At 38.5% G+C, this 26400-nt stretch overlaps 1 protein-coding gene across 1 annotated transcript in view; it reads right to left on the bottom strand.

Moving 5' to 3' along the window:
- Positions 1 to 1415: 1415 nt before the first annotated feature.
- Positions 1416 to 26400, bottom strand: part of LOC102452200 (1-aminocyclopropane-1-carboxylate synthase-like protein 1) — a 38823-nt gene continuing 13838 nt past the window's right edge. Inside the window, exons 6-14 of the mRNA XM_075922376.2 lie at positions 25106 to 25203; positions 22766 to 22843; positions 18185 to 18285; positions 16228 to 16314; positions 14867 to 14912; positions 12233 to 12374; positions 11981 to 12123; positions 9310 to 9463; positions 1416 to 3572 (exon numbers count right to left, since the gene is read on the bottom strand). Of these exons, the coding sequence (XP_075778491.2) occupies positions 3352 to 3572; positions 9310 to 9463; positions 11981 to 12123; positions 12233 to 12374; positions 14867 to 14912; positions 16228 to 16314; positions 18185 to 18285; positions 22766 to 22843; positions 25106 to 25203 (1070 nt within the window). The 3' untranslated portion in view covers positions 1416 to 3351. The remainder of the gene's footprint in view (positions 3573 to 9309; positions 9464 to 11980; positions 12124 to 12232; positions 12375 to 14866; positions 14913 to 16227; positions 16315 to 18184; positions 18286 to 22765; positions 22844 to 25105; positions 25204 to 26400) is intronic.

Below are 26400 nucleotides of genomic sequence, written 5' to 3'. Positions count from 1 at the left end.
ACTTTTCAAAACCTTGGAATAGCCCCCAACCAAAAATTATTGCCCACCCCTGACCTAACCTCAAACTATTAAAGACCAGGTGGAGACATAGGGTGGGAAAAATATACCACATTTGCATACAATAGGGTTCTCCTTCCTCTGAAGCACCTGGTGCAGTTCATCATGCCTTGTCTAGTCAGGCAAGGCTAATCCTTACCTCCTGAAGCTACAAGATAGAGGAAATTCCACTGTAGAAACAGCAAGCCTGAAAATGAGAAATGTGTATCCTAGAGGCTCCCAAGGGAACTATCTCCTTCAAACTATTTAATTGTCATGGCAGAGACCTTTGGGAAGAGTTGAGTAAGTCATTTCCCAAGTCTCTGGTCATATACTAGGGTATCTGGGAAAGCAAATGTAATGGAAACATCTTACACCAGCTACCCCAGGTTCATCTGATGACTGTTGGTTCTAAAAAAAGTTATTTATCCCATCTCCTAGCAACGCAGGATGATACAGGATACGTTACCTTCCTGATATTTTTAAATGTTATATTTCTATTTAGTGGAAGATTTAGTGAATTGCTTGCAGACATAGGGAAGTGATTATTCCCCTTTATTTGGCATTGGTGAGGCCACATCTGGAGTATTGCATGCAATTCTGGCCCCCCCCCCTCCCCTATTTCAGAAAGGATGTACACCCTGGAGAGAGTCCAGGAGAGGGCATCAAAATTAGGGGGCTGAAGCACATGACTTATGAGGCGAGTCTGAGGGATTTGGGCTTATTTAGTTTACAGATAAAAACAGTGAGGGGGGATTTAATAGCAGCCTTCAACTACCTGAATGAGGGCATTCCACAGAGGATGGAAAGAAGCTGTTCTCAGTGGTGACAAGAGAGCAGGACAAGGAGCAATGGTCTCAAGCTTCAGTGGGGAAGTCTACACTGGATATTAGGAAATACTATTTCACTAGGAGGGTGGTGAAGCATTGGAGTGGGTTATCTAGGGAAGTGGTGGAATCTCCATCCCTAGCCCTATCTGGGATGATTTTTTGGGGGGAATGATTTAGTTAAGATTGGTCCTGCTTTTACTAGGGAGTTGGACTTGACCTCCTGAGGTCTCTTCCAAACTTATGAGATTTGAAGATTATTAATAAACCCCTCTGCTGGGCAAATATATGCATGAAAAACTAGTGACACCTATGAATGAGAAATTTAATTCAGCTATTCAACTAGAGAGCTCTTGGAGAGCCTATCCAATTAAATAAGACATAAGTATTCCTTTAAATTAAAAGTAAATTAATTTATTGCCTAGCTAAAAATGTTTAAAACTGCAATCCTGAAGGATTTGAAGGAATCATTTGTTGAAAATTGATCTGCAACATTATATTTAGTTATACTGTTTATATATATATATATATATTGACAGAATTAATTTTTAAAAAACAATTTCAGCAGATATCAATATTTATTTTAAATCATTTAAAATGTTGATCATATTTTCAGTTGTACAAAATTATGAGTTTTAAGTACTTTACATGTTTTTAAATAGTTGGGCAATCAGACAATTTAAACAAAAGTAGATGTCGAAGCTCTAAAAGTTAAAGCGTTATAACTGTTAAGACATCAAACTGTTATAATTACATCAAAATTTATAAAATAAATATTCTTAAATCAAACTCTGCTAAGTTCTCAAGCAACATTTTTCTCATTTTTCCCATCTATAAACTTCAGTTATTGATAGAAACATTTTTTCAGTGGTTTTTGTGTATACCATGAAATTGACGGTTACTGGCACTTAATTATAAATTCTAAACCTTCCAAGCCTAGTTATATTACTACTATATGAAACCCCCTACCATTAAAGATGCAAAGTTAAGTACTCCAATGTTGAAACCATGCAGCAAGTACCATTCATCTTATGCACTGAATGAGGCACGGACCTATGGAAAAGTAGCATATGATCATATAAAACCTGTATCCATAGTGCATATGCACAAAGCAAGGGTTTACATTAAGGCTGGGGGTGTCTTCATTCTGACATTTAACTTTTTACTGTTTGACCTTGTAAACTTAATGTTTTTAATGGCTCTTAAAATTTAATGTCTGCCATTTTTAAAAGGCAGCCACTCCCCCCATACGCCCCAAAGCCAAATTCTGTCATGTTGACCCTCACTAGAAAGTGAAAAGATATTTGCTAGTGGGATTCACAGCTAATAGGTAGCACAGCAATGTTACAACTCGGAATCTAGGACTTAGTGTTGTTCTGCCTCTCTATCCCAGCCATGGGCGCTGGTACAGGAAGGTCAGGGAGCCATGCCCCCACTTTTAAAAGTGGGAGAGCTATGCTTTCCCACTCTTTACTGACTGTGAAGGCAAATGAGAAGAAGGGCAAAAGAAGCAAGTGAGTGGTGGGACCCGGAGAGGAGTGGGGGGAGGGAAAGACGATGCAGAGCAGGAGTGGGCCATCAGTGGGGAAAAAGCAATGTGAGGACAGGCAACTAAAAGAAAAGATCATATAATGGAAAGAGTTAAGGTTGCCTAAATATGGGTGATATAACAATCACCACCAATAATGGGATTTTAAATGCTATGGAAATGTTCTTTTTTCCTACTGAGATTCTCTGTAAAAGAGAAGACTGCTGATTTTGCAATTGCAATTCCCCCTTCCCATTCCTAAAGTAAATAAAGCAATGAATTAAATCTACAAAATAGGTCTGAACTTTGGTTCAACACACATCTACCTGTTGAATGAATGTACACTATACATGCTTCTAAATGTATTTATATTTTGTAAGAAAAACTGATCCAGAGACGTCTTTGCAACAAAAAAAAGACAACTGTAATATACAAAGAAGCATTTTTACACATCTGAAAGAAAACAAAAAAAAAAACCTGAGTATGTCCCACACAAGTATTTACATTGATGTGCATATTACAATACATGAGCTTTAAATGTCTTTAAAAAGTTCCCATTGAGATTTTACATATAGGTCTGTCTGCCAACTGATACATTTAGTAAAATTTGACAACAAGGATAAGCTAGTTCAACATTTTCAGTCTTCTAATTAAAATATAAATATAACTCCTTAATATAAAATAATGTTCAAGATTCATTAAGGCCTGAATCGGCAAACCCATCCTAATCAACAAAGAATTTAATACATGCTTAAGACCCACTGACTTTAATGGTACTTAAGAGCATGCTTAAAAAGTGGGATTTAGTGCTTTGCAAAACGGAGGCTAAAGTCAGGATATGGGCCAGATTACTAATATTCTAGCAGTCTAGTTTGGAAAATTAGTAACCACAGGCTACAGCAAAGTCAGGCTGTCCTACAGTATTACAGCCAAGTAATAATTTTAGTGAACACATGCATGCTATATCATGTTTTGTTTAGTCTCCAATTGCATAAAAGATTTTAATAGACAATTTCTTTTCATATCTGAGTATACTTCTAAAACTTCATCTAATGGTGTATTTGTGTGGATCATTGAAGGTTCATTTTCTGAATTAGATAGCTCATCTTCTACAGCAGATTTTTTGTTTTCAACCGCTTTATCATTTTCAGTTTGCAGCATTTGCTCAAGTCTCTGAATACCTGCAAAAAGAAAGACACATCAATACAGTTTCTTCTCCAGGAAAACAGTGGTGTTGAAAGTGTCTTTAACTATACTTTAAATATCTCAATGATAAAAGGATAAATGGACAGAAATCAGACATCAGAAATGGTAGCACAGAAACCTGTAGGAGAACATTTTAACCTGCCAGGTCACTCAATCATAGATTTAAAAGTAGCCATTCCTCTACAAAGGAATTCACTAACCAATTACAGAGTCTGCAGAATTGGAATTAATCTACTAATTTTAATCTGTTACCCTGGGCTTGAATAAAGACATTACCTGGGTGAAGCATTTTGCAGGACACATTCAGCCCACTTAATTAGCCTTATTAACATATATATATATATATCATTTATATATATATATACACATACATATATACAGAAGTAGTATCTATCTTGATTTCCAATTCAGTTCATCTGATGAAGTCGGTTTTACCCATGATAGCTCATGATTCTATATATTTTTGTTAGTCTCTAACAAGGGCTAAGGACTACCTGCTGTTTTTAAATGTTATATTGTTAGAAGATTTTTTTAAAATCCAAATTACTTTTTCACTAATCATGCAGGATTACTTTTCTAGCAAAAAGGTCATTACATTTCTCAGATTGGATAAATAGATCAATTTCAGGAGGCTTTTTTATTTTCACTTTTAAGCTACATCCAATTTTCAAGTTGGTTCTCATGCATAATCAAAATAGTGCAGCCCTTGAGCTGCAAATTCTGCAGGAAAAAATGTATGTAATAGCTGCTTCCATGGGAACTTTTTTAAACAGTCAAGAGAACATTTCTATTTGACTTCATTTTGTGAAAAACTTATTTTTACAAAACAAAAGTATTAGGGTTTTTAAAATTTACAAGATGACGTGGCCAGCTGCAAAGATTCAACAGATTTCACATCCATAGATTTATCTCCTGCATTTCTCAGGGCTTTTCCACATGCCAATAACTGCAACTGAAATCACTAAACTCAGTTGTAATTCACACAACTAATTATTTCACTGCAAGTCTGTGTCCGTACTAATTTCAGAATAAGAGTGTCCTATTTTAAAACAGATTACAAAAAACAATGTAAGAATTACAGGAATGGGGCATTCTTATCTGAAGTTACAGTATAAAATTACAACCAATTTAGTTTCAATGGGGTAGCCGTGTTAGTCTGTAACTTTAAAACAATGAGCAGTCCTGTGGCACATTAGAGACTAACAAAAATATATATAGTATCATGAGCTTTTGTGGGCAAAATCCACTTCTTCAGATGAGCTTGAGCAGAGAAATAAGGAGAACTATCAGAATTACAGGGGGAAAAAAAGGGAGAAAAATACACCTGTCAACATTAGTGCAGGTGCTAATGAGGTTAAATGGGTGGGCAGAAGTGTCCCATATTTAGCGTTTGATGTCAATGATGTGTTAAATATAAGAAAAATTGGTTTTACAATGGGCCAGTTAATGTCTTAGTTAAGCCAAAAAGTGCCACATTTGCATATGAAGGTCAATTCCACACTAGGGCTACGTCTATCCTGTAGCTTTCTTGTGGAAAAGCATATGCAAATGAAGTGCAGTGTGGAATATCACCATGCTTCATTTGCCTAAGTAATGAGCAGCTGTTTTTGTGCAAGAGGCTTTCGCACAAAAACGAGCAGTGTAGATGGCGCCATTTTGTGCAAACCTGCCCCCCCCCCCGCTGATTACTTATGCAAATGAAGCATGGCAGTATTCCACGCCACGCTTCATTTGCATATGCTTTTCCACAAGAAGGCTACAGTATAGACGTAGCCTCACTCTCTGTAGTAGGCTTGTGAAATTCTTTTGTAGATGAATGGCTACTTTTAAATCCATTAACAAGTGCCATATCTGATATATAACTTATGTCCATTTATCCTTTGTTGTAAAGACTTTCCAGTTTAGCCAATATAATGGCAGAGGGGAACTGCTGGCACTTGATGGCGTACATCACATTAGAAAAGGATGTGCAGTTGTATGGGACTCTGTGGTGGCTTATGTGGTTAGGTCCTGTAATGGAGTCACTTGTATAGATGCGTGGACAGCGTTGGCAACTGGATTTATTGCAGGGGCAGTTCCTGGATGAGTATGTCTGAGATGTGATGTGTGAAAGAATTTGCTTCAGATTAGGGGGTTGTCTGTAGAGGAGTTCCTGTTACTGTGCAGAGATGATCTTACTCCAGTTGTCTGAGAGTTTTGACTGAGAAAAAGAGATGGCAGGATTTGGCTATTAATCATGCAAACTTAGAAGGACAAAGTTAGGCTCTGATCCTGTAAATATATGCTTAAATTTACGTAACAGTCACATTAAGGACTTCAGAAGATTACTCACAGGCAAAAAGCAATACATGTGCTTAAGTGTTTGCGGGATCAGGACCTTAATTTACATGAACCAACATATAATAGGTTTACTAATGCCAAAGTCTCCCAATAAATCTCATTACATATCTTCATGTCAAACAAGCTTTCCTTCAGAACAGAAATAGAAATCATATTTAGAAAACATCTCAATTTAAAAAAAATATTTATAACGAAAAGTAGTTTTCTTATTTAAATTGTGGCGCTGACAGCCAGCCAGCTCAGCTCACAACCTCAAGGAAATGCTAACTGTACCAATTCACTTGTTCAGGTAGAACAAAAGGGGGTGTTTCCTATTATGTGTACTTAGTCTATGTCTTTGCTCTAAATACATGAAAGCTAGTGAAATGCTAATATTATTGTCTTCGCCTGTTTCCTGTGGCTACCACCTCTGTATTTAGCCTTTAATCACAATCTATTAACTTTTAAATTACTTAATGTGTAAAACTGCATGAAAATGAATGAAGCATTGTTTCTGGACAGCTTTAACTCACCTAAAGACAATTATTGATGCCCCTGTTCCAACGGAGCTGGGGATGTGGGGTTTGGGGTGTGGGCGCTGGGAGGGGGGTGTTGCGAGGGTGAGGGTTGTGGGATGGGGTGGGAATGAGGGGCTCAGGATATCAAAGGGTTTTTGGGCTAGGGCATGGGGTTGAGGTGCACAAGGGGTCAAGGCTGGGAGGTTCAGGCTCTGGACTGGGGTCAGGGATAAGGGGTTTTGGGTGCGGGGGGCTCTCTGCTTTGGGGGCTTAGGGCTGGGGCAAGGGATTGGAATGTGGGCTCACCTCCAGTGGCTCCTGGTAGCAGCACAGCAGAGGGGCTAATGCAGGCTTCCTGCCTCTCCTGGCATCAGAGATGACACTGCCCTACAGAAGCGACTAGCAGCAAGTCTGACTCCTAGGTGGAGGTATGCAGGCAGTTCCATGCACCTCTCGTCCACAGGCACCACCACCCCAACTCCCATTGGCCAAGTCCTGTCCAAGGGAAGTGCGGAGCTGGCGATTGGGGTGGGAGGATCGTGCAGAGCCCTGTGGGCCCCCCTGCCTAAAAGGTGAACCTGCTGCTGGTCACTTCTAGGGTGCAGGGTGGTGTCAGAATGTACTGGGACTAGCTCAGTGGTTTTCAAAGAGCAGGACACAACCCAGCTTTAGGCAGGTAGCACTGCTATGGGATTTCTAATGGCCTGGGTTGGCAGTGCTAACCAGAGCCACCATGGTCCCTGGGAGGCTGAGCAAGGTGACCTCTGTCACAACCCATACTTTCAAAACCACTGCTGTTACTAAATGAATTATGTATGTGCCTGTAATTGACTGGCCTATTCAATGGGTCTGAGCCTCAGAACTGTAAATGGGGAAACATGTTAACTTCAAAGCATGGGTCTTTACATTCAACAATGGAAAATCCATAAACTTTGTCCGTAATTAGTCAACAAAGCAAGAACTGTACTGTGCTGAAAACATTTGTCAGACTGGAACTCTGGGAGTGATTCTGCATCTCTGATCTATCTGAATGCTGTCAGGGAGCATTCCAGATGCATGACAAAGGTCCCCAAAGAAATTTTGGGCAACCCTGGGAGATTAATGGAAAACTAGCAGAAATCAATATCAAATCTATCATTTGGACTTAGAAACATTGTCTCACCTGTCATGTATTTTACCTGCTTTAACGTCTCAACTACTCTCCATTCTTCTCTCAGCTACTAACTCTTTAGTTAATTTACAGAAGGATAGGCTAAAAGCATTGTTTTTTATGTGAGACCAGGAGTATCTACTAACCTTGGGTAAGTGACCAACCCTTTGTGATTGAAAGATCCTAATGTTAAGTGATTTTTAAAATACAAGGTTATTAAAACCAAATTCCAGTTTGTCTGTGTTCCAAGATACACCAGAGAACCTAAAGGGACTGTCAGTAGCTCCATAATAAAGCTCATATATACCCCAGGAATGCACACTTGTAACTGGTTGGTAAGATCTAATTATAAAATATACCAACAGTATGCGCTGTGTTGCTGTATGGAATATCAGAGACACTTCATGATATTGCTGATTCCTTGGAATTTCATAACACTGGTGTCTGACTGGATATGCTCTGTGAGATATCTGTGGCAATATTATTAATTGCCAAGTATCACCATTTTGTTTACATTTGTATCAGCTTTGTATTAGGAGATGATTATATTCTATGCATATGTAGTATATCTGTATTTCAAAATTGTGCTGTGTTTCTGGGTGACACCCCCAGACAGATGGGCATCAGCACTGCCTAGCCCATTTGATGGTCCATTATGGGTCATCACCCGTACAACAAACTCATTGAAAGAAAATAGGGGATGCACCTTATGAGGCACCATGGCATGTGATATACTCTCCATCAAAACCTGCAGTACAGACATCTCTTGACTTAAGAGATGTCGACTCCTGCTAGGTTATTCACATAGCTGGAGTTGCGTAGCTTAAGTTGACTTTCTGCTGTAGTGAAGATGTAACCTAACTGACTGGCACTATTTTACACAGTCTGAATATGGCCCCAAACCTCTTGTCTTTATAAGTCATGTAGGACACAAATATTTTGAACAGACCATTTGAGATGTAACACCTCTCTCTAAGAGCATGTTAGACAAACAACTGTCAGGGATGATCTAGATAGTGCTTGGTTCTGCCATGAGGGCAGGGGACTGGACTTGGTGACCTCTCAAGGTCCCTTCTGTTTCTAGTATTCCATAGAATCATAAAAATGAAGGACCAGAAGGGACTTAAGTAGATCATCCAGTCCAGTGCTTTGCACTCAGGACAGAAGTAATATCTAGATCATTCCTGATGAATGTTTGTGTAATCTGTTCTTTAAAACCTTCAGTGATGGAAATTCTGCAACCTCCCTAGGGGTCTGTTCCAGTGCTTAACTACCAATACAGGACATTTTTCTTAATATTCACTGTAAGCCTCCTTTTCTGCAATTTATGCGATTGCCTCCTGTCTTAACCTCAGAGATTACTAAGAACAATTTTTCCACTACCACCTCATTGTAACTGTTATCTCCTCCCTCCACCTCAGGGTTCTATTTTCCAGAAGAAACAAACCTATTTTTTCAATCTTTCCTCACTGGTCGTTTTCTAGAGACTTTTAATAATTTTTGTTGCTCTCTTCTTGACTTTCCCCAATTTGTTCCAAACTTTTCTGAAATGTGGCATCCAGAACTGGACACAATACACCAGCTGAGACCTTATCAGAGTGAAGTAAGGTGGAAGAATTACTACTTTTGCCTTGCTTACCAAAACTCCTGCAGATAACTTCCCAGAATGCTATTTGCTTTTATCGGAATATACTTTTATTATAAAATAGGCAACACACTACTTACCCAAGTAAATGTTATCTATAGAGTCTGAGAAGACCATTCTAAACCATCCAGGCTCATAACAGCAGAAGGCTTTCCCAGGACTAATGAGTAGTTTTTCATCAAGGAACTTCCACCATAACTCCATTTCCGCTTCAAATGTCTGTGATTTTAGGAACTAAAGAGGAAAAACAAAAACTGCTTTAGGAAAACTGGAACAGAACCTCAAAATAATGAACTACTACAAAAAGTATACTCCACATCAAGGCCAATGCAGAAAAAGATCTGAGGTTCAGAATTACTGAACACCTGCAGCTCCCAACAACTTCTTTTCAGAGTTTTGAGGGCTCAGCAATTCAGAAAATCAAGTCAAATGCTTGTTAATAATTCCTTTGCCCATTATATTGCATAAGCTTGTGAGGTCCATTCTGTGTGTTCATACTATGTAGGCCAGACTTATCTGTAGCGTTACCAGATGGTTTCAGAAAAAATACCAAACAAAAAGGACCCCAAGAGTTGTTAACAAAACAAAAAACCAACTTCTCCCCACCCTCCAAAATAGAGAAAAAACCCAGCATGACCCCTTTAAAAAACACGTGGTGAGGCTTTTTGGCCTTAACAGGCTGCCAGCAGCTGCCCGCCATCTTGCCGGGGCCAGACAGGTCCCCTGCAGAACCTGGTAAGCACTAGGGTTGCCAGGCTGCCTCTGTATTGAGCCAGACAGCCTGGGATTTTCGCCTCCTGGCCGGGGGGAGGGAGAGGGGGAGGAAATCAGAAGGTACCGGGCATTTTAGGTGTCCGGTATTTTCTGCATTTTTTTTTTACCGGACAGGAGGTGAAAATACTGAACTGTCCAGTCTATGGCAAAAGTACCCAGGCAGTATTCCCATATAGCCATGTGGCCTTTGAGAAAGTTGCAGCAGGAAGGAGCCAAACAGGGTATGCCTTCAGTGCAGAAGTAACTCAGGTGCTTTGAACCAGGATCTGAGAACCAGATTAGTGAGACTGCAGAGCCATACCCAAATTACAAATACTCGGACTTCAGTCATATCCTATGGTTCTTTGTATTGAAGTAAACTAAACGGCTCTGTTAATTCTTTCCCAGTGAATTATGAATGAACTTGTCCATCCTTCTGGGAACACTGGGAATTGTGGAAAGGCATAAGACGACAATTAGAAATTGAGTGATTTAGCCTGAATCCTCAGTTACTAGCCTAAGTGAAAGCAGCATGTGGGCTCTAGCTTAAATGTTAGCGGGGCCACATTAAATCTCTGTCAGAAGAATTTATATGTGGAAGGAGGTGGTGCGAGGGGCAATACTAAAACCAGAGCCTGCGTTAACTCTTCAGAGAAAACTGAAGTATACAAAGCAGCTGCAGAAAGTAGTTCAACCAGGGACTGGGCAAAGACACTCAAAATATCAGACTGCTTTTTAAAATTCTCACTATGAACTCTCTCTCCTTTGCACTGACAGGCTCTTTGTTGTTCCATCCAATTAATCCATTCCTAACAACCTCACTGAATATATTTAAACCACAAAATTCACAGAACAGGAAGTTTGCTGCCATCCTATTGTTTATTCCGCTTTCCCTACTCTTCACTTTAGCATAACTGTAGATTTAGTGTAGACCTGGCCATTCACAGAGTTGACATACCTTAGGTTGAATTTTTGCAGTGTCAGTTACAAAGGGATTTTTCCCATTGTCTTCCCTTACTCCTTGTGACCTGGCAGAGTACCAGAGTCAATAGGGGTGCCCTCAGTGCTTGATTTAGTGGGTCCTTACTAGGCTTGCTAAATAAAATCCCAGAACTGATCTCCACAATGTTGATCTCCCGCTAAGCCCATTGGTCATGTAGATTGTCTGCATTTCAGGTTAGGGACAGTTTCTTATTTTATGTTTGTACCGTGACTAGCACAGGGGTAGGCAAGACAGCCTTCAAAGGCCAGATCGAGCCCGCCATGCTCCCTTTTAAAAATTGTCCACCCCTGGACTAGCACAAGTGGGCCTGTTCTTGGCTGGCCCCAGGCACTAGCATAACTAACACGATAAATAGTCACATCTCAAAATATTGTGGCTTGTTTGTTATAAATGTTATTCAGATTCCTCCAGTTAAATATTTTATGTGACAATGCCGTTTATTAGCAGTGCTAGAGATACATATCCATCTGTGGGACAGGTATAGCACAGTCAGTGGTAGACTAAAATTTTCCACCAATCTGCTCTAGTTGTGTTTCAGAGAGACTTACACTGCATTAATTTATATAGTGATGTTTGTTTTAAAACTTTCAAAGGTGAGCAAATGTCATCATTTTACTGATGTGTAAATGGAAGCACAGACATTATGTAACTTGCCCTAGGACACAGCAATGACCAGCCCCCATGGCTCAGCTGTTAGTCCAGCACCATATCTATTGGAACATGAAGTCTTCTAAAGGGAGGTGTTCTATATTTAATAGAACATTTTAATAAACTGCCTTTAGTTCTTATTTTTAGAGTATGTACTCAATTGAACTGCTGTCTGCTAGGCTTTTTTGCACTTGCCAAAATGCAATATAATTTTTAATATGAAAAGAAAATAGACAAGATAAGATGACAGGAATATCTCTCTAAAAATTCCACAAGCCTTCACAAACTTTTGTCAGCATTACTTTTTCTAAACTATTGCTTCCATCCTCTCCAAGTTTCCAACATACTTTCCTGAAATCTGCCCATACATATAATCCTCCTGAACTTTTGAAAACAGGTATTCCAATCTCTGTGAGACCATCCACAAGAATATTCTGCGCTTCTCGAAGTCTTTTTTTGTTGGTAGGAAAATACACATTATCCAGCCAATCTTTAAAAAAACAAAAAACAAACAAAAAAAAGAATTGTCATATTTCAGTTCTGGTTTATTTCCAACAATCATCAAACAATGAAAATTGCCATATTTTTGTTTTGCTAACCTCGATCACTAAGAAACTGGCTGAGAACATATTGAACAGGCCCAGGACACCCATGAAAAACAGCCAGCTGATTCACGGCTTTCCGAATTTCATGACTTCTGGTGTATAACACTCCAACTCTGATACCACACATACCAAAATCCTTGGAAGGCAAAAAGAAAAACTAATTATTTCCAAATCCAAGTGTACATTTGAAGATGGCAATTTCACTTGCATCTATACGTAAAGACTACAATTGGGCCACATTTCCAGTTTTTTAGGAAATAATAATAATGTATTAGAAGGAAAGGGGAAACAGTTCTCATTCTGATGCACATAGGAGATGCATTCTATAGTGGTAAGTGTCCTCAAATTACAGCATATAGGACAGCAAGATAAGTACTGAGGAGAAATGAGTTTGACCTGTCAGTCCTGGAAATGGGCATGGATGATCTTGCTTATAGTAGTTCCTATCTTAATGAACACTTACAAATGTGCGTAACTAACAGTACCTACTATATTTATGTAAACGTGTTGCATACCTAACTGGAAAGCCACATGGTTCAGCAGACAGAACCCATGTCTCTGTGGCCTATTTTTAGATCTGTCACTAAAGAGCACCTCACTTAATCTGCTTCAGATTTCCCACCTGAATGATAGGGATAATTATATTTACCTACCTTTGTGAAGTATTGATGGAAAAAGTTATGTTTGTTTATTTTTTTAATCTTATGAACCCAGCCCTACAGTTCCTTCTTAGGTTAAGCTCCTATTGAAATCAATATAGTAGTTTTACCTCACTGTCTCCTGCAACAAAACTCCAAATAAATCTGAGTTTACAGCTGGAAGCATGAAGCTACTAACAACTCCTTTTACTAACAGACCAACTGTTGCATTGTTCCCCACAGAACTGTGCATCTCTGCACAAAAATAAACTTGAGTAAATGGTAAGCTATGGAGTTCCACAATTATCTGAAATGATTGTGCCTTGATACTTGAACTTTTTGTTTTATGGTCAGTTACTTCTGATTCATATAATTTCACAGTAAAAACCCCATGTAGTTTATGGGATTTTTGCAAATTAAATATATTTTGCATGCCTTAACTATCAGCAGTTAGTCAAATCCAGAGCCTCAGATCCCAGTAATTATAGAAGATCACTGGTCTGAGGTTGTAGAAAAATTACAGAATGATGTTATACTGTGTCTGACAAATGACATGTGTTCATGTAATTAAGGACTATCACAAATGTGTTTCCAAGTGGGGAGAGTTAAAGTTGCATGTACAACTGTGATGCTGGCACTTTTTTGCTGATTTTGAGTGTTTAAACAAGAATTCAGAGTTCTAAAAATGTTTTAAAATGCTATATTTTACATCTATCAAAAGTACCACAAGTTCCTATTCGAAAAGTGCATCCTATCTCCAAGAAATTAAGCAAGAGGGAAGAGTAAAGCCTTCACATTTTGTTGTTTAATTTGCTATTCAGTAATTTAGTATTTAATCATTACACACATTTTCTAGCATTCTTATGGAACTGGATCAGTAGCTTTTTCAGTATGCGTACATTTTTTTAAAAATGAAGGGCCTGTTGCTACAAGATATATATATATATATATATATATATATATATATATATATATATATATATATATGACTATACTGGGCACTTCCAACCATGAGGGCAAACTATGTCTAAGTGTTCATGTTAGCTAATTTTATCCCAATGTGATAAGCCCATCTAGCCCTGAAACTGTACCAAGACATATAGGATTCTTAAATGCCTCTACTACTATTTTCACTAACTAGATGAACAATTAATAATTTTTATGTTCATGACCAGGGCTCAACAAATTGCTGAATCTACTCGCCTGTGGCGAGTAGATTTCAGCCGGTTGTGCCATGAGCCCCATTCGCCGGCGCTTCGCGCATGCGCAGTGCTAATCTTGTGCATGCGCAGTGCGGGGCTGGCAAATGGCTCTCGCCAGGGTTTGTCTAGCCCTGTTCATGACTATTATCTTCATTTTAGAGATCAAGAGGACTGGGGTTCTGGAACAATTTGTAGAGTGGGTGTGCTGAGAGCCATTGAACCAAACTGTAAATCTGTATGTGAAGGAGACTAGTTCAAGGCAAGAGGTGCAGCAGCATCTCTAGTTCTAGCATCTATGGGGAAGACTAAGACAGAGATAAAGTAGTTTCACTAAAGTTACCCAGCAGATCAGTGACAGAGTAAGGATTATAAATCAAGTGTTCCTGCCCCATAATCCCATGCTTTATCTATTAAACAATGCTGTTGTCAGTGACCCAAACTTACTTTGGTTTCTCTTTTAGAAGACAGAGGAGGTGGAAAACTACAGATGAAAGATACCACAAGTAGACTGCACATCCTTGGGAGGGAGGTTAAATATAACTTCCCCAACGTGCTCTAAAATACTAACTTTCTGCAATTTTTCCTACTAGCAAAATGTTGACAAAGTGCTCGTGCTGTTCTTCACAAGCACTAAAAAGACTTTCCATTAATTTTTCATTGTAAACTGGCAAAACTGTGTCCTAATGTTCAAACTGGCAGTAAGCTGTTCTTTTAAAAGATGATAGTTATATTCTAAGTTGTTTTAGAGAGAAAATTAAACTCAGATATAATAAACATTCCAGACCTACCTTGCTAAAACCCCACATAAAATGTGTCCGTTCTGGATCTGGTAAACTGGGGAGGGAGCAAAACAGAACAAAACTTTTACAGATGCAACTACTACTTTGTGTTAACATAACTTTCAATATTATAATTAATAAGAGATCGTTACTGCAAAATATTTATATCTTGTAGCTACAAAAATGCTGAAGTGTTTCTATAAATGACTCAAAATCCAGAAAGGGGCCCTTTATGCCTCCTGCACTTCGTGTTCTAAGCTCCATGATGACCCTGCATATCAACTCACTGACATGGAGAAAGGGACCTATTTAGGGCATGTTCTGACACAATGTGGCTCCATTGAGCCACAGTCTCCAAAAGAAGAAGAATGCAGAGCAGAGGAATCCATCCACTGCTCACTGCATACCTTGATTAGCAACTCAGGGTAGGGTTGATGATTGTATCGTTCTGTCCTATAATACTGGGATGAATTTGCACAGAAAGAAAAGGCTCTTAAAAAAATTACCTAAGACTTCATTCTGTACTCAAAAACTTCTCTTACCCTATTTTTCCTAGGTCTTTTAGGAGAACAGCCAGATGTTCACTGCGCTAGGCACATTTGCATTGACCTGGAGAATTGCGACTGTATGAGGAGCATTTCAGCAAAAATGAACATTCTGTATTTTGGGAAAATGCTTAAGTTGCCAAATTACCTCTCTGTTCTAAGGAAATATACCTCACATGCCCCAGGAAACCCAAAATCTCCAAAATATCTAATTCCAAAGGGAGATGTAATACAGTAAATAACTTGCAGGACTTCTGACATATTAGAACTCAGAAATAGTCCATTAAGGATTATAAACATTCAAATTAAAAACTTAAAAGCTTGTATGGCAACAATCACCGCTGGAGAAAATGAAGCAAATAGGAAGAAAAACTCATCTCCTGATTCCTGATAAGCATGCTGACCATGGGCGTTGCCCTCCCAAACCGCCAGCTATGGCCCCGCCCACATTTCACCCCCAGAATGCCTGCTCCAGGGCTGGCAAGTCTGGGGCTGTGACATGCACCCTCTTTCCTCCCCGATGCTCCAGGATCAGGGCCACACAGTGCTCTCCCATGGGGGCGGGACTGCAGCAGAAGGAGCGGGGCTGGAGGTAAGACTCGGGGCTTGCCTCCCCCAGCCCTACCTTCACCAATCGCCCATGATGCTGATGCATCTGCATTAGTTGCAAGCAAATAATCTGTCTTGAAGGTACTCATAATAAGGCATTAAAATTAACCAGTTTCCATTATAAAGGTACAGATACAAAGATTAGCCACCCAAAAACCTGAACAGATAGCATACATTCTATTTGGCATTATAGTAGTAGAAAGCTACAACACTTACCAATCTAAGCTAAGAACACTGGTGAAGGTGGTATCATCATACACAGACAGCATATATATTTCATCTAATATTACATGCAATTGATATCTATGTATAAAAATAAATAAATATGTTAAAGTATTTAAAAGTCAAAGCTTTAACAAATGTCCATGTATAAATTACCACAATATTCTCTATTTGTCATTATACTCACCCCAGAAGAAGTTTTACTCAAAAAGTCAATTCTTATTTAAGATTACAAGGTTCAGTTTAATCATTTACATATTACCAAAATTAAATTTTTATTATAATCTGTACTCCCCCGCAGAAGTAAATGCAAGTATGTCTGAATGCCAAGATTGTGTCTGTTGGACGGATAAACTACCCCATAACCAATTATTTAAAAACTAAAACACCAAATGCAGCAATACGTTGTAGTTTGCCATGCAGAACTTATTGCAACAAAACATGAACCTGAGTGCAGTTCTGTTAGATAAGTTCATGGTGAGTTTTATTTAATATAGATTCCCTATTACAGTTCCAAAGTTAAAGCACAAATACACAGCAAATTGTGTGATTATACTTGACACCAGCATGCATTGAGTCTGTTCAGAAACATAGAACCAATGGCAGTGCAGGTATTCCAGTATAAAAGAACCCTTTCTTTTTATAATTAAAGAAAATTCAGTTTCAGAATTCAAAATTATTCTGTTTGAAACTTTGAGGCTTTTCCCGCCAAGGGAATCTTTTCTCCCTTCCAAAATGTTGTTTTACTCCTAACTTTAGAAGAGTGTTGCATCCTGAAGTCTGTGGGTCCTGCTGCAAAAAATATACATTTGCAGTATTCAGCTTTGACAATTTATTAGAATTCTGAGAACTCTAATTGCCACAATTGTTTCCATGTAAAGAAAACTAGATCATCAGAAGTTATACAGATTTTTTTAACGTTAATTTGATCCAAAAATAAAAATAATTAAAAAACATGATTTTTTTGTATGAACTGATCAATGCATACCAACCTATTATACTTTAGATTATCAGAAATCTGCTGTTGTTCTAGAAACTAATAGCATAAGGCCAAATTTTGCAGTCCTTATTTGGCAAAACTCCCAATGACATTAGAATTAATTTGAATGCAGACAAAATTGCAAAGGCTAAATGTAGCAAATGTTCCCCCAGCTAAGCTTCAGGAGATTGTTAGATTTTAGACTATGAACTCCAAGCCAAAGGAAGATGAAAGGCAGAAGAGAGGAGATTCTCTTTTTTTGGGGTCTTCCTTATCTGAGGAAGAGTGAATTGACTTATAAATCCTAAACTATGTCAATTGAGAGGATGCCTTAAACAACGGTTCCCAACCTTTTCCAGATGGGGACCCTTTTTGACAATTCAGGAAGACTTGTTGACCCAGGGCAATTAAAAAAAAATGTATGAATGGCTCCTTAAGAGCCACCTGGGGAGACACCTGGCGACCCTTTTGAAATGTAGTGGTGACCCATATTTGGGTCCAGACCCATAGGTTGGGAAACCCTGCCTTAATACTTTGAACCTTCCCTATCCAATTGTATATCTTTTTCACAATGCCAATTTTACACTGTTATTTTGGTAATTTTTCAAATTCATATTATACACTCTTGCTGCCAAAAACACTGATAATTACCAATTTTCATTTTCTGACATGCATGAAACATAGAAACAATGCTATGCATACAAGAAAGCTTTTTGTTTAGTTGCACAAAAAGCTAACTCTCAGCATAGGGCTATTTATTCAGAAATAGCATCTTAGAACCCATTTTAAGTAAGTTTGCTTATAGTTTTCCCCAGAAAGGATAGCTATGGGATAATAAACTCTACAAGGAACCGCCCCTCCCACAGGTCATATGCCCAATAAAACAAAATAAGATTACCAATGGTAATTTTTATAACTAGCATATTGTATCATGGAAATTAAATCCCAAACAAATAGCGCTAGGACTCAAACCTGTGCGCAAACTCTAGACATTCTTTCAGTAACTGTGCTGGGTAAATGTCCCCTAACGGATTGTGAGGGTTGATCAGGATTAATGCTCTGACTCGGATGCCCTGAAAAAAGAAAAACTGATCGTCGGAGACGCCAACATGACGTCAAACAAATGACTAGCGAGGCTATAAAATTGCTACCCCTTCAATAAAAAGTTATTAAAAATTACTTGATTTCAAATGACCATATATGTTCCTTCCTTAATGATAAATCGCTAAAAACATTTGGAAGTTCTGGCTGCACAAGTTGTTCTCTAGTTTACCCAACCATTTTAGTTAATAGCATCACAGAAATATAGCAAATAGTTTACTGGCATATGTAAATTGAGCTAGTAATAGGTCCATAAAATATAAATATAAATATAAATATAAATATAAATATAAATAAATATAAATGCTGGGCTCTAATGCAGCATGTACCAAATTCTGCTTTCATATACACTTCTAAAATCGCTCCATAGAATTCAAGCGGTGTTACTAAAGATAATACACTGATAACACAGAGCAGAATTTGAACCTTCATATCTCACAACCAGTTTGAGTGTAATTTTTTCACTTGCTGCCTTAAAAATTAAGAACATGTAAGGCAGAAGTAATATGAAATTTAGGTTTTTGGTGTCTTAAGAGGTTCTTAGAAAAGTTAAACACTGAAGTAAATAATTACTAATATCCAACTATCTTGTTCAATATTAAAGGAAAGTACATTTGAAATAGAACTCTGCAGAGATTATAGATTTTTTCCTCCTCCCATTATAAAAGGCTTTAAATACTGTGGAGATAAAAGAATCTTACACAAATTCAGTTTCGCAAGTACAGTAGAAATGCACAATTTAAATGCCCTTTTTATATTATACTTTTAAATTTGTATGTAGTGGGACACTCACAAAACCCCTTTACCCATTGTATACTAATGCAATATGTACTAATTATCATACACATTTAACATTCTCTATCCAACAAAAAATTTAAATTGCGCGCACAGCCAATTATTACAGTGATTAAGCAGGAAATAAAAATTGCTATATTGAAACACTATGTCAATGAGAGAAATTGTCGCCATCCATAAACTGATGTAGAGGATAAATTTGGAATTATACCACACTTCTATTTTCAGTTTAACTCATTTAGTTTCATAGAACTGGCGCAGGTGAGGATTTCTCTCACCCATTTATTACGGAATTAAGGAATTAAGGAATTTCTTGTGATGGGGTATTTAATATTCTTTATGCAAATATACTTAGGAATATGACATAACAGAACTATGTCTATGTAAGATACTTCATGTGAGATATTATTGGAATGGTTCTAATCTACTGAATATAATTATCCCATCCGTATGCATGTATCATTCCTGTATTTGAAGATAGAACTATGAAGTATAAACCTGTGCTACTGATGTGATCATGCTAAGTGAGGGCTATTAGTAATACTCAAGGAACTTAATGGCCCAATACTCAGAACAATGATTTGTGAATAGATTTGTTTTCCCTGGAAGCCAGGGAGAAAGGGCTATGGTGGCTCCCATCAAAGCATGGCCCTGTCACCTGATGCTGGGATTTATATTGTATGCTGTATTTTTCCCTCACTGGAACAGTAGGAAAGTTTAAACAAAGCAGCAAATGATTTCTCCCTTTTCTAAAACCCATTTAAGTGTGGGAAGTGAGGTAATCTTGATCAGTTCTCCCCTGGGATCCCACCCAAAATGACTGCCTGGAACATCTAAGACTGAATTGAGGGAAGGATTGAACCCAGGCAGAAAGGCTTTCCGGTCTCTGAAAGAAGTTTATTTGAACAATTTTGAGGGTAAGATACTATATGTAACCAGTTTCTTAGTGTATAAAGCTTGCATGCTCCGTTTTATTTTGTTTAGTAACCAACATTGTTCTGTGTGCTATTTCTTATCACTTAAATCCTACCTTTTTATACTTAATAGATCGCTTTAGTTTATCTATAAACACAGTGTAAACAATTGTTACTGGGGGAGAGGCAAAGAGTCTGTGCATCTATCTCTTTACATCGAGAAATAGGGTGAATTTCATGAACTTATATAGGAGGCCCCCAACTTGCGATTGCCCAAGTTCCAGCTCTCTAAATGTTAAAGTTCATTAAATGTAAGTTTTCCAAATCTAATTTGAACATCCAAGATCAAAACTGCCTTTAAGATACAACATTAACAGTTTTCAACTGATTTTATGGGATTTTTTGGTTTAAGTTTCGGCCAAATCCTATAATCTTAGCTGTCTAAAGAGGAAAAGATTCTTGTTGTAACAAACTAAACTTTCCTTCTCTCTCCAAAGTATACGATTCCAGTGCACTCTCAGTATCCTTCCACACAAAAAGTAGTGTTCTATTCATGTCTTGATTTTTACAGCCATTTGTGTGTGTGGGAAGGAGGACATTATAGATTATAATACTTCAGTGTACCATTTTTAAAGGGTAATCAATGTAAAACTCAAGATTTAACAAGATTGCAATACAAGATTAATTAGAGGATGTTGCATAAAACTGCAATCAAGCTGCTACAGAGCCCTTGATATTTAGTCAATCGCACCATCAAACTGAATATTTCCAGTATGGTGCTCCTTAAAGAGAGGAAGTTTCATGTCCTAGAACAACCATAGGGATTACTTACGAGTTTCTTAAAATACTGAGATTTTATTTGAGAAATAAAAGCCAGGATACATATATGTGCTGGAACGTCACTGTTAAGGGATCATGTTGTCAATTTAAGTGTGACAGAACCTCTTAAATTCACCCTGTCATCCCTTAGTTTTACTAATCAGCTCACATTATGATATCAGCAGAAACATTGATAGCTGACTATATTAATATAGCAAAACCTGTGGTCAACAGTTAACACAGAGATGTTAGCTAATGTCTCTGTTAGGATCCAGTGCTACTGCACTTACATGCTGAATCCCAGCCCCAGCCAGGAGGTTCTGGAACTGCTCTCCTTGCAACTTACAAATAAAGAGAAAGTGTACTTATTTCTATGCCCAAAAATGCTTTTCACTGGTGGCCACTTAAAACAGAGAAAGTTAGCTGTGGAAAATAAGTCTTATGGGGACAGAGACTTGCTGCTCATTAATGCAAATGACTTTAGGAAGCAGACAGTCAAAAATATTAACAGAGACTGTGTTTTTTAGGTTCACCACAAATTTTAAAAAAATAATTATCCAGCTTAAATTGTAACATGCCCACAGCGTCACATAGGTGTTGAAAATGACAAAATACAGGCAGTCCCCAACTTATCAACGAGTTATGTTCTGAACAGCTGGTTGTATCTCGATTTGGTCATAAGTCAGAAACACGCTGTTTGAAAAACTTGACGTACATGGTTCTCAAGTCGAAAATATTATAATGGGGTTAATGGGAGATTGGTCATAAGTACAGATGGTCGTAAGTCGGTGTGTTGCTGTAAATGTCTCATGTTTATAGAAGTCAAGCTAGCACCTTCCAGTAGGTAGTTTAACACTATAAATATGTTTATAACAAGTCTGCTATAAATAGATATAAACATAGTGCAGTTTTATTTGCAGGTTTTTCTGTTCATTTACAATACTTTTTTGAAACTCAACACATTTTTCTCCCTACTCCAATTATGTCCTTTACCTTTTATTAAATCTTACTTTTCACCCTACGTTAATTAGAAAACACAGAACAGACTTTCTAATAATCTACTTTCCTGATTTAGATCCAGTATTAACAATGCTACTATCTCAGTTCTGGCAACAAGATTTGCTAGTTATCTTGTGTTCTCTCTTCTGGATGATTGAACAGAACACTTCAAACAGGTTCAATATAAATAATGCCTTCATGTTTTTTCTATACGTTTGTGGACTTAATAAAACACAGATATTTAGATCTAAAGTACTCTCTCCACTACATAGTTTTAAAAGGTATGTTGTATTTTGGCCCAAAACATGTGACAAATAATACATTTTGCTATATTGTATTTGTTCTTCAAGACCTGAAGGTATTGCCTCAACATCACTGCTAACTTCTGTAAGTAGGGATGCGAATGATTAACCGATAAACCTCACTCATTAAAGGTGCTCCAGCCCTGTGGGGCCTGCTGAGGGCAGGGGTGCCCCAGCCTGGCTGGAGTAGCCCCTGTCCACAGCAGGGGGATGTGTGTTCCAGCCTGGCCACAGTGGAAGGTGCTGCAGGTCAGCCAAGCTGGAATGGCCCTCCCACCTTCCCTGTTAATCAATTAAACATGATTTACATCCCTATTTGTAAGCCCAGTGAATGAGAAACTAAGCTAGAAAAAACACACATTTTAAGACTCATTCTGTACAAGGTAGTACACTGCAGACTCAATGTATTATTATATTGTCTACTTTATATGGGAAATTTAAATCTTTTTTGTTGCCAGAGTTGTGCACATGCCTGTAATAGTTAATGAATTTAGACTTTTGTAAGATTTCAAGCAATTGGGCGTTAAGCCAGATAAAATAACATTCTAATGTTGGGCAAAACTGAGTTATTAACACTACTTGGATAACACACACCCAGCTGGAGAGCAGTTTATCATTCCTACCTGTTCTTTTGCTCTCTGTAGGGCAGCCTCCAGTTTTTCAACTGTTAATTGAAAAGGGTGACTTTCTTCATCAGTCACCTGTGCAAGACAAAACCAACAAACAGTTAAGCCATCGCTTCCAAATAATAAAACATCATAGTAGTTGAAGTTTTTGAAATAACCCCTCTAAATGGAAGAGAGCTTTAAAGAAGAGCAGGATATATCTGATAACTATTGGCAGAAGTTATTTCTGGAAGAATGCAATATCTGAACAGTTACTGCTGATCCCTGAGGCTATGTCTAAACTACATTCCTCTGTCGAAAGAGGAATGTAAATGAGGCAAATCAAAAGTGCAAATGAAGTGCGGATTTAAATATCCCATGGTTTATTTGCATATTCGTATCCAAGCGCTTTTTCAAAAAAGGGTTTTTCAAAATTTAAAGCGCAGTCTAGATGGGGTTCTTACGAAAAAAAAACCTTTTTCGAAAGAACCCATACTCCTCATTTTTTCAGGAGTGCAGGTTCTTTCAAAAAAGGGTTTTTTCCCCTTGAAAGAACCCCATCTACACTGTGCTTTCCCTTTCGAAAAACCCAGTTTCAAAAAAGCAGTCAGACGTGAATATGCAAATGAAGCATGGGATATTTAAATCTGCGTTTCATTCGCACTTTTGATTTGCCTCATTTACATTCCTTTTCAACAGAGGAATGTAGTTTAGACATAGCCATACATGCCAAGGATAAACCCCAAGCTGACCCATACCTGCTGACTCGGGCTTGTGGGGCTGTGTAACTACTGTGTAAACATTCAGATTTAAGATGCATCCCAGATTCCAAAACACTGCGAGATGTAAGGTCCTAGAGTTTAGGCTGCAACCTGACCACAAACCCTCACACTTCAATGAAACAGTCCTGCCAGATGAGCAGTGAACCTTTGTGACTGTCTAATTGTAGCATAAACATATGCTAAGCCAGGGATCAGCAACCTGCAGTTCTGGAGCTGCATGTGGCTCTTTGGCTACCCTCTTTTTCTTTCCCCTTCCAGAAAACAAAGAATTTCTGAAAAAACAAACTTCAGCTGTGCAGCAAGGGCTCAGACAGGCTGCCTATATGCTGTGTTTTCATGCCACTCAAAGAAGCAGCTGACTGCTGGCATGTCTCTGTCCACCTTCCCCCTAACTCCAGCACCGCCCTCCGGGCTCCAATTGGCTGGTTCTTGGCAAGGAGAGCTGCTCAAGTGGAGCTTGTGAGCATAGGCATGCTATCTCCCCATGGGGCACACTAACACATGCCAGCAGTCAGCTGCTTCCAGGAGTGCATGGGCCACAGCATGCAGGCAGCTTGTTTGAGCTTGGCTGCACTGACAACCGGGAGTCACTTGTGGTAAGTGCCTCCGCCTTGCACCCAACTCCCTGCCCCAGGTCAGAACCTCCTCCTACACCCAAACTCTCCCAGAGTCCACTCCCTTTCCTGCATCCCAATCTCCTGAACCAGCCCGGAGCTTTGCATATGATAAAGCTCTTGATAGATTTCACTCAAAGACAAAAACAAAAAGATGACTCTTCTTTGAAGGTTGCTGACCCCTACCCTAAATATAACTGCAAAATAGGATACGCAAAGCAAGTTTTTAAAAACAATGATGTAAGTAAGGAAGAGGAAAAACAAGCTAACAAGAACAAAACCAAGATCGAGATCCAAATTCATAACCAAGAATAATCCTGTCCACATATCAATAATTTTGTTTTTAAATGTTAAGCTATTTTCATCTTCCAAATGAATTAAAATGTACACTTTGACAGACAGAGATGCATATTCCAGGGCTAGAGAAAAAAGTTATAAGATGAATGTAATGCTTGTGAAAGGCAGACTGCCAGTTCTTCCGAACTTTTTCTGCATGTAAACAGAGCAGATACAATAGATAGCTGAAGAGCAGAGTTTCTCTCACCATTCTGCCAATATGCTGCAACCTGGACAAAACAGTCTTCCTCTAAAGAGGAGACTAAGTGGGTGAGGTCGTATCCTTTATTGGACCAAGTTCTGCTGGTGAAAGAGATAAACTTTTGAGTTTACACAGAGTCCAGAACTGAGGAAGAACTATGTGTAAGCTCAAAAGTTTGTCTGGTTTACCAACACAAGCTGGCTCAATAAAAGATAAGACCTCAGCCACTTTTTCGAATATCCTGAACCAACATGGTTACAACACTACCCCAAGCATCAAAAGATGACAGGCTGGTTTGAGTCTGTGCCTGCTTTAATCTGTGGTCCTTTTTTGCTTTGATGCACCCTGTGAAGCTGTCATTCAAATTCTTAAACACATTTTTGTGCGTACATAGAATACAGTCTTTAATAAAGTGAAGTTTTACCTCACTATACAAGGGTACATGGACAGGTTGTATTCCACCATACAGCCAGGTTTTCGAATTTATTCCACCATAATATGGAGTAGGAATAAGGTACCCATCTAAACCAAAAATGCATATAAGAGGCAATATTAAACATTACCATTATCAATTACTTTACTCTATATTAACAAAATTGAGATCTACAGGTCACTGCCATATGTCTGGGTTGTGTTCTTGAAAAGTGCTACAGATACCGAACACCAAACATTGGAGAATTTTTCCATATAAGAAATAATGGAATGGGCGGGGGGGGGGGGGGGGAGTGTTCACAACATCCCCACACTCGCCAATGACAATGCCCCTCCTCCAACTGCACCCTGCCCCACCTTCTCTTCCCTCCCAGAGCCTCCTGCACATTGCTGAAGCTGTTCAGAGGTGAGCAGGAGGTTCTGGGAGGGTGGGGAAGAAGGTGATTGGTGGCCCACACCGCAGGATGGGATGTGCTGTGGGGCACTGCTAAGCACCCACAGAAAAGCAACACAAAAGGTTTGCAACTTACTTGCTTTACAACAAATATGAGGGTCGGGACCAATGTGAATTGAAACATGTTCCCCTATTAATGAATGATACATGAAACAATGGATAAAGGGGAGAGGTATACTGGGGACCGCATGTATATCCAATCTACTCTCACCATCTATTTTGCCATCTAAAGTGAAAGACTGCTGATACCTAGCATAAAGCAATTAGATCCATTTGCTGAGAGATTTTGCTTTCTTTGCATTTTTAGTTCAATATTTATTTTGACAACCACTTATGAAGCATGAATTGAAAGTGACCTAATGTTTAATATCAAAACTAGCATATGGATTACTGTTTTCTTAATTTGCTATTTTGTTCATGTTAAACTGTGGCCATCTTTTCTTCAGGTAAATGCTGTGAATCTTAATTATTTCTTCTCTGTTGTATTCAAGTGAGCTGCCACCATCCTGCATGTTATAATGCCTATTTGATCTTTTACACAGTATATAGGTTTTTATACTGCACTATTCACTGTGGTACCCAGTTGTATATTGCCAGATGTCATTTCTTTTTCAAATGGATGCTCTTGCTTTTCCTTCTCTTAAGGTAGCTTTTTCCATGATGCTCCCTTACTATTTAAGCTTTTATTCCTGTAATGATGTTCAATACTCAGAATTTTACAGCCATTGATTTGAAATATACACCTGGCCAAAAGCTTGACAGCAAGATTTGCATTCACCCCTGACTTTCTCCATCCTCGTTTAGGCATTGCAATGGTTTAAGCAGAACTTCTC

Source organism: Pelodiscus sinensis, chromosome 2 (assembly GCF_052426305.1).
Source record: "Pelodiscus sinensis isolate ZL-2025 chromosome 2, ASM5242630v1, whole genome shotgun sequence".
Taxonomy (NCBI): domain Eukaryota; kingdom Metazoa; phylum Chordata; order Testudines; family Trionychidae; genus Pelodiscus; species Pelodiscus sinensis.
Note: the sequence above shows the minus strand (reverse complement) of the source record. Positions and strands in the feature narration are given on the sequence as shown.